The sequence below is a fragment of the Lagopus muta genome, unplaced genomic scaffold (assembly GCF_023343835.1).
Source record: "Lagopus muta isolate bLagMut1 unplaced genomic scaffold, bLagMut1 primary scaffold_206, whole genome shotgun sequence".
Classification (NCBI taxonomy): Eukaryota; Metazoa; Chordata; class Aves; order Galliformes; family Phasianidae; genus Lagopus; species Lagopus muta.
In genome coordinates, this window is record NW_026040246.1 from 1 (window position 1) to 9,093 (window position 9,093).

The following is a 9,093-nucleotide window of genomic DNA, read 5'->3' on the forward strand; positions in this document are numbered from 1 at the left end:
GAACGAGAGGAAAGGGGAATGAGAAAGAAGAAAGGGGGAAGAGGAAAGGATGGAGAGAGGGAGAGAATGGGAAGGGAAGAGGAAGGGGTGGGAGAGGGAGGGAGGGGGAATGGGAGGAAGGGGGAACGGGACAAGGAGGGAGGGGGAATGGGAGGAAAGGGGAATGAGAAAGAGGAAAGGGGGAAGAGGAAAGGATGGAGAGAGGGAGAAAATGGGAAGGGAAGAGGAAGGAGTGGGGAGAGGGAGGAAGGGGAGAGGGAGAGGGAGGGATGGGAGAGGGAGGGAGGAAGAGGGAGGCAGGGGAAGGGGGAAGAGGGAAGGATAGAGAGAGGTAGAAAATGGGAAGGGAAGAGGAAGGGGTGGGGAGAGGGAGGGAAGGGGAATGGGAGAAGGAGGGAGGGGAGAGGGAGAGAGGAGAGAGGGAGAGGGAGGCAGGGGAGAGGGAGGGAGAGGGAGGGAGGGGAAGGGGGAAGAGGGAAGGATGGAGAGAGGGAGAAAATGGGAAGGGAAGAGGAGAGGGAGGAAGGGGGAATGGGAGAGGGAAAATGAGAAAACCTCCTGCTCAGATCCAATCCGGGATCCCTCCCAGCCCCAACACCCCCACACCTCTTAAGGTTGAGTTTGGAGGCCTCAAACACCTCCACTGTTCCCCCCCCCAGCCCCATTCCGGGACCACAGACCCCCCCCAACCTCTCCCCAGCCCCATTTTGGGACCACAGAGTCCCCAAATACCCACCTGCCCCATTCTGGAACCACAGACCCCCCCCAGATCCCCCCCAGCCCCATTCTGGAACCACAGGCCCCCCCCGGAACCCCCCCAGCCCCATTCTGGAACCACAAACCCCCCCAAACCCCCCCAGCCCCATTCTGGAACCACAAACCCCCCCAAACCCCCCCAGCCCCATTCTGGAACCACAGACCCCTCCAGATCCTCCCCAGCCCCATTCTAGAACCACAAACCTCCCCGGAACCCCCCGAGCCCCATTCTGGAACCACAGACCCCCCTAAAACCCCCCCAGCCCCATTCTAGAACCACAGACCCCCCTAAAACCCCCCCAGCCCCATTCTGGAACCACAGGCCCCCCCAGATCCTCTCCAGCCCCATTCTGGAACCACAGACCCCCCCCAGATCCCCCCAGCTCCATTCTGGAACCACAGCCCCCCCCAGATCCCTCCCCAGCCCCATTTTGGGACCACAGACCCCCCCCCAGATCCCCCCCAGCCCCATTCTGGAACCACAGACCTCCCCCCCAGATCCCCCCCAGCCCCATTCTGGAACCACAGACCCCCCCCAGATCCCCCCAGCCCCATTCTGGAACACAGCCCCCCCCAGATCCCTCCCCAGCCCCATTTTGGGACCACAGACCCCCCCCAGATCCCCCCCAGCCCCATTTTGGGACCACAGATCCCCCCCAGATCCCTCCCAGCCCCACTCAGAGCCGCAGCACTACTGGGATCCCCATTAAACAGCGCTGCAGGGCCGCAGTTCCCCCTCAGGACCCTTCAGCCTCACTTCAAGGCCCCCAATCACCTCCAGCCCCCCCTTCAGGACCCCAAACCGCCTCAGAAAACCTTTAACCCCAACCTAAGACCACAAATCACCTCAGCGTTCTCCCCCAGACCCATTTCAGGGTCTCAGAATCCCACCCAGCCCCATTCCGGAGCCCCAAATCCCCTCAGGATCCCCCCCACCCCTCTCTGAGGCCGCAGATCCCCTCAGGATTCACTCTCACCACCGCCCCCAGACCCAATTCCCCCCCGATCCCCTTAAGACCCCCGACCCCCTCAGCACCACCGCAGGCCCCGCCGTTACCTCAGCGCCCCCCCACCCCGTGACACCAAACCCCCCCCCAGAACCCCTCCATTAAGGCCCCCGACCCTCGGGTTTCACCTCCCACACCACAGCCCGGACCCCCCCCCACCCCAGGACCCCCCGTTCCTCCCCCCTCCACCCCCGCCAGCCCCGCCCCCACCTCCTCCATGGCGCCTCCGTTCCCGACCCGCTCCGCTCCGCGCCTGCCGCCGCGCGCCGCCTTCTGGAAGTTGCTAGAAGCCTCCGGCTCCGCCTCCCGGCCCCCATTGGCCCGCCGGCGCCCACGCGCCTTTCCATTGGCTATCCGCGAGCGGTGCGGCTCGCGATTGGAATGAGGGAGAAACAGATCCCGCCCCCTCGCGCTCCGCCTCCTTGCCGGAAGCCGGAAGTGACGGCCGCCCCGCGCGCCGATTGGCTGTGGAGGAAAAGTTCACGCCGCCCCATTGGTGGAACCTCTCCATCGCCTTCTGGAATTTTCCACCTCTGCCATTGGTTGAGCGAGATGCCGATCATGGTGAGGGAGTGCGGAGGTCGCACTAGGGCGCCCCCTGGCGGCGTGGAGGACTAGCGCTGGTTGCTCTCACGGAAGGAGGCGGGGCTTGCACGAGGGGGCGGGGCTTGCACCACGGGATGCTGACCCTGTCCTGAGGCGGAGTCGGGGGTGGATTTAAAGCCGGGACCCCTACCCTGCCCCCAGTCCTTCCACAGATCGCCCCTTGTGCCTCACTGGTGTCAGGGAATGGTAGTAGGCGTGGCTATTGGTAGGGGGCGTGGCCTGACGTTATGTGGGCGTGGCCAGTGATTAGTTGCGAGCGTGTCTTTGGTTGTGGGCGTGGCCTGAGGTGATATGGGCGTGGCGTGAGGCTACACTGGCGCCCGGGAATGGTCGTAGGCGTGGCTTTTGGTAGGGGGCGTGGCCTGAGGTGATATGGGCGTGGCGTGAGGATACGCCGGCACCCGGGAATGGCCGTAGGCGTGGCTTTTGTGGGGGGCGTGGTCAGCGATCGATTGTGGGCGTGGCTTTGGTGGGGGCACGCAGAACTCGACCCCCCCCCAGCCGCAGTGCAGGAGCAGAGCTCCAGCAAAGCTGCACCCTGGGAGCAGGAAGCTGTGGGCAGCAGCTGATCCATCACCCCTCACTTTCCAGGCACTGGGAGACGCATTTATTAGATTTCATTAGCATGCAGCCCCTCCCCCTCACGCCGGCAGAGGTGGGGGGGATTCCTCCGGGTGCTCATGGGATGAAGAATCGGAGTCTTCCTCGCTGTGATCTTCTGACCCTGCAGGAAGGGCAGGGCTCTGGTTCCCCCCTCTCTGATTCCCCTCCTCCTGGTTCCCATCTCCATGGTTTCTGTCTCTATGGTTCCGCTCGCTCTGATTCCTCTCTCCATGGTTCCTCTCTCTATGGTTCCTATCTCTCTCTGGTTCCCACCTCCATGGTTCTGCTCTCTCTGGTTCCCATCTCCATGGTTCCCCTCTCTCTGAATCCCCTTTCCATGAGTTCCCATCTCAGTGTTTCCTCTCTCTCTGATTCCTCTTTCTATGGTTCTGCTCTCTATGGCTCCCGTCTCCATGGTACCTGTCTCTCTATGGTTCTGCTCTCTATGGTCCCTCTCTCTCTGGTTCCCCTTTCCATGGTTCCCATCTCTATGGTTCCGCTCTCTATGGGTTCCCATCTCCATGGTTTCCTTTCTCCTGGTTCCCCTTTCCTTGCTTCCCATCTCCATGGGTTCCTCTCTCTCCACTTCCCCTCCCTGTTTCCCCTTTCCAGGCTTCCCCTCTGTTTCCCCTCTCTAAGCTTCCCATCTCCATGGCTCCTCCTCTCTCTGCTCCCTCTCCCCCCCCCACAGCCCCTTCCCCCCCACCGCCATTTTGGCGCTCAGCTCCTCCGCTTCAGCCGCCATCTCCCGCAGCGCAGCCGCTCCTCTCTCCCGACTCCAGGCCAGCAGGAAGCAACATTTCCTCCGCGCTCGGCCCAACCTTTTCCTTTCCTCCCCACTTTCCATCCTGCCCGCCCTCTCCAGCATCACCTCCATGTGATGCAACGCCGTCTCCGTGTCCTCGGTGGGTCGATGCCGGCTGCGTCCCCTCATCAGCTCAGCCACGGCCGCGATGGCGCCGGTGTCGCCCAAAGGACACTGAGGGTAACCGGCGGCTTTGGCCGAGCGCCGGGCATCCAGCAGAGCCTCCGCGGTGGAGGAGAAGGGCCGACGGCAACGCAGAGCCGCTGAGACGGCCATGGCGGCCACGGCGACATCTGGGAGGAAGGAATCGTCCCCCACATGGAGGCTGAGGGCGAAGGCGTAACCGTAGAGAACGTTGGGAAGCTGGAAGCGCAGCAACGGGGATGGGGTGGGAGCACGGAAAGAGCTGAGGGGGGGCACCGAGGTGGGGGTGGGGGGCATCGGGCCCGGAATGCCAGCGTCGTCATCGTCGCCGTCCCCATCGGTGTCACCGGCGTCAGCGCCATCCTCGGTGACACCGTTGTCTTTGCTGACCCCATTGTCATCGCTGTCCTCATTGTCAATGGTGACCCCACTGCCACCAATGACCCCACTGTCATTGGTGACCCCACTGCCACCACTGGCCCTGTTGTCATCGCCGTCCTCGTCATCACTGGTGACCCCGTTGTCATCGGTGACCCCATTGCCACCACTGACCCCATTGTCACCACTGACCCCATTGTCATCGGTGACACCGCTGTCATCACCGTCCTCGCCACCACTGGTGACCCTGTTGTCACCACTGACCCCAATGTCATTGCTGACCCCATTGTCACTGGTGTCCCTGCGCTCCAGCTTCTTGCTTTCCTCCTCCTCCTCCTTCCTTATGTTCTCACTCTTGCTGGCCACGAAGGCTTCGCTCTTGTCAGCCATGTTGGCCATGAAGTCTTTGCTCTTGTCAGCCATCTTGGCTGTGCCCTTTTTGGCCACGTTGGCTGTCCTCTCGTTGGCCACACTGGCATCAGTCTCACTGACCACAATGGCCACATTGGCTGTCCTCTCATTGGCTACACTGGCCGCGTCAGCTGTCCTCTCATTGGCTACGCTGGCCGCACTGGCTGTCCTCTCATTGGCTACGCTGGCCGCACTGGCTGTCCTCTCATTGGCCACATTGGCTTCAGTCTCACCAACCATGTTGGCTACACTGGCTTCAGTCTCATTGGCCACGTTGGCTGTCCTCTCATTGGCCACATGGGCTGCACTGGCCACCCTCTCATCGACCACCTTGGCTGTTTTCTCCTTGTCCACCCTGGCTGTGCCCTTTTTGGACACCCTGCTGTCCCTCTCATTGCCCACGCTGGCCGTGCTCTTATCGGCCACACCGTCCTCCTTCTTGCTGTCTGTGCCTTCGATGGCCGCCGCGCGGTTGCTGCTGGTCCCCTTCTCCGCCCCGGCCGCCCAGCCCTCTTCCCCCCCCCCCGATCTCCTCCACCAGCCTCCTCCTCCCCCACCACCACGGCCTCCACGGAGGCAGCAGCCGGGCGGCCTCCCCGTTTTTCAGCATCCTCCGGAATTCGGCCTTTTGCTCCTCGCTCAGCCGCCCCCACAACCCGCGCTCTTCTCCCCCCCCCGCGCCGTCCCGCAGCCTCCCCATGGCGTCCCCCAGCCGGGCCCTGTCGGACGGCTCCGGAGGCGGTTGGGAGCTCAATTCCCGCAGCACCTGCTCGCGGTAGAAGGCCTCGGCGCAGGCCCCGTGCCCGCGGTAGCAGCCGAGGGAGCAGAGGCGGCGGTTGCAGCGGGGACACGTATACGGAGCACCGGCGGCCCCGCAGTGATCGCAGGCGGCCGCCATCTTGGCTCGGCCGCGCGGGAGACTTCCGCTTCCGGTCCCCGGTTTGGTCTTTTCCGTTTCCGCTTGGCTGCTTCCGGAAGCGCTCGATATCTTCGGCCCCGCTCGGCTCTTTCCGTTCCCCCTCGGCTTCTCCCGCCCCCTTCTCGGCCCTTTCCGGAAGAGCTGGGCTCTTTCCGGTCTCTCCTCGTTTCTTCCGTCCCCACTCGGCTCCTTCCGGAAGTGTTCGGCCCTTTCCGTCCCCGCTCGGCTCTTTTCGGCCCCTTTCGTCTTCTGCCGCCCCCACTCGGCTTTTTCCGGTTTCTCTCGGCCCTTTCCGGTTCTTCTCGGCTCTTTCCGGAATCGCTCGGCTCTTTCCGGCCGTCCTGGGCTCTTCCCCCCTCCCCCACTCTCGGCTTTTTCCGCCCCCGCTCGTCTCTTTCCGCCGCTCGCAGCGCTCGCCACCCCCGCACGGCGCTCCCCTGTAATTAACAGCCGCACGGCGCCTCTAATTAACGTCTGCGGGCGCCCCGCCTCTAATTAAGGCTCATTAACACCCCCGCCGGGCGCTGAGGGAGACGGGGACTCATTAAGCGCAGGTTTCGCTTTCCCAGCGCTGAGATGGCCCCAAAGAACCCCAAAACTGCCCCCCCAAAACCCCAAATGACCCCCAAAAAACCCAAATGGCCCCAAAATGAGGGGCCAGAAATCCGAAATGTGGGGTTTGGGTTGAAAAAAAGACATTTTTGGCCCCAAAACGGAACTCCGGGCTTTGAAAAGTGAGGACTGGGGGCAGAACGATGAGGGTGGGCTCCAAAATGGGGTTGAAAAATGAAAGTTTGGGATTTTTTTTAACGGGAAGAGAGGAAATTCGACTCAAAATGGGTTTGGAAGCTTAAAAAAAAGGGTTTTGAGACACAAAATTTGGGGTTTTGACCCCAAAATGGGGTTTTGGCCATTAAAAATTGGTGTTTGAGGCATAAAATCTGGAGGTTTGGGACAAAAAATGGGGATTTGGGCCCTTAGAATTTTGGATTTCAAACCTAAAATCGATGGTTTGGGCCCCAAAATGGGGATTTTGTCCACAAAATGGAGCATTTGAGACCCACAATCTGGGGGTATGGGCCTAAAAATGGGGGTTTGGACCCTAAAAATCCGGCATTTGAAAGCCAGCATCGCGGGTTTGGGTGCAAAAATGGGGATTTGAGCTCTTAAAATTGGGTGTTTGGGACCCAAAATCAGGGATTAGAAACACAAAATGAGGGATTTGAGACCCAAAATCGGGGATTTGGGACCGAAAATCAGGGACTTGAGACCCAAAATGAGGGGTTTGAGACCCAAAATCAGGGATTTGAAACCCAAAATCAAGGATTTGAGTCCCAAAATCAGGGATTTGAAACCCAAAATCAGGGATTTGGGAACCAAAATCAAGGATTTGAGACCCAGCATCGCGGGCTTGAGTGCAAAAAATGGGGATTTGAGCTCTTAAAATCGAGCGTTTGGGACCCAAAATCAGGGATTTGAGATCCAAAATCAAGGATTTGAGACCCAAAATCAGGAGTTTGAGACCCAAAATCAGGGAATTTAGATTCAAAATCAGGGATTTGAGACCCAGCATCGCAGGCTTGGGTGCAAAAATGGGGATTTGAGCTCTTAAAATCAAGCATTTGGGACCCAAATTCAGGGATTTGAGACCCAAAATCAGGGATTTCAGACCCAGACTCAGGGGTTTGAAACACAAAATGAGGGATTCGAGACCCAAAATCAGGGGTTTGAGACCCAAAATCAGGGATTTGAGACCCAAAATGAGGGATTTGAGACCCAAAATCTGGGATTTCAGACTGAAAATCAGGGATTTGGGCCAAAAAATCAAGGATTTGGGACCCAGCATCGCGGGCTTGGATGCAAAAATGGGGATTTGAGCTCTTAAAATTGGGCATTTGGGACCCAAAATGAGGGATTTGAGACCCAAAATCAGGGATTTGAGACCCAAAATCAGGGATTTCAGACCCAAAATCAGGGATTTCAGACCCAAAATCGGGGATTTGAGACTCAAAATCAGAGATTTCAGACTCAAAATCAGGGATTTGAGACTCAAAATCAGGGATTTGGGACCCAAAATCAGGGAATTGAGACCCAAAATCAGGGATTTGAGACTCAAAATCAGGGATTTGAGCCTCAAAATGAGGGATTTGAGACCCAAAATCAAGGATTTGGGACCCAAAATCAGGGATTTGAGACCCAAAATGAGGGATTTGAGACCCAAAATCAGGGATTTCAGACCCAAAATCAGGGATTTCAGACCCAAAATCGGGGATTTGAGACTCAAAATCAGAGATTTCAGACTCAAAATCAGGGATTTGGGACCCAGCATCGCTGGCTTGGGTGCAAAAATGGGGATTTGAGCTCTTAAAATTGGGCATTTGGGACCCAAAATGAGGGATTTGAGACCCAAAATCAGGGATTTGAGACTCAAAATCAGGGATTTGAGACCCAAAATCAGGGATTTGAGTCCCAAAATCAGGGAATTGAGACCCAAAATCAGGGATTTGGGACCCAGCATCACGGGCTTGGGTGCAAAAATGGGGATTTGAGCTCTTAAAATTGAGCGTTTGGGACCCAAAATCAGGGATTTGAGTCCCAAAATCAGGGATTTGAGACCCAAAATCAGGGGTTTGAGACCCAAAATCAGAGATTTGAGACTCAAAATCAGGGATTTGAGCCTCAAAATGAGGGATTTGGGACCCAAAATCAGGGGTTTGAGACCCAAAATCAGGGATTTGAGACCCAAAATCGGGGATTTGAGACTCAAAATCAGGGATTTGGGACCCAGCATCGCTGGCTTGGGTGCAAAAATGGGGATTTGAGCTCTCAAAATCAGGGATTTGGGACCCAAAATCAGGGATTTGAGACCCAACATCAAGGATTTCAGACCCAAAATCAGGAGTTTGAAACCCAAAATCGGGGATTTGGGAACCAAGATGAGGGATTTCAGACTCAAAATCAGAGATTTGGGACCCAGCATCGCGGGCTTGGGTGCAAAAATGGGGATTTGAGCTCTTAAAATCGGGCGTTTGGGACCCAAAATCAGGGATTTGAGACCCAAAATCTGGGATTTCAGACTCAAAATCATAGATTTGGGCCAAAAAATCAAGGATTTGGGACCCAGCATCGCGGGCTTGGATGCAAAAATGCGGATTTGAGCTCTTAAAATTGGGCATTTGGGACCCAAAATGAGGGATTTGAGACCCAAAATCAGGGATTTGAGACCCAAAATCAGGGGTTTGAGACCCAAAATCTGGGATTTGAGACCCAAAATCTGGGATTTGAGACCCAAAATCAGGGATTTCAGACCCAAAATCAGGGGTTTGAAACACAAAATGAGGGATTTGGGACCCAAAATCAGGGATTTCAGACTCAAAATCAGGGATTTGGGCCAAAAATTGGGATTTGGGCCCCGAATTCCAGCGTTTGGCCCCAAAAAAGGCCGTTTAGACCCCAAATTGGGG

General features: G+C 57.4%; 1 protein-coding gene across 1 annotated transcript; it reads right to left on the minus strand.

Annotated features, from left to right (window-relative positions):
* Window positions 1-1,982: 1,982 nt before the first annotated feature.
* On the minus strand, window positions 1,983-5,877 carry ZNHIT2 (zinc finger HIT-type containing 2). The gene is made up of 2 exons (XM_048933041.1): window positions 5,154-5,877; window positions 1,983-5,122 (listed from the first exon to the last, which is right to left on the minus strand). Exons 1-2 carry the CDS (start codon window positions 5,606-5,608, stop codon window positions 3,607-3,609), a joined length of 1,971 nt encoding a protein of 656 aa, XP_048788998.1. The 5' UTR covers window positions 5,609-5,877; the 3' UTR covers window positions 1,983-3,606.
* Window positions 5,878-9,093: the final 3,216 nt, after the last annotated feature.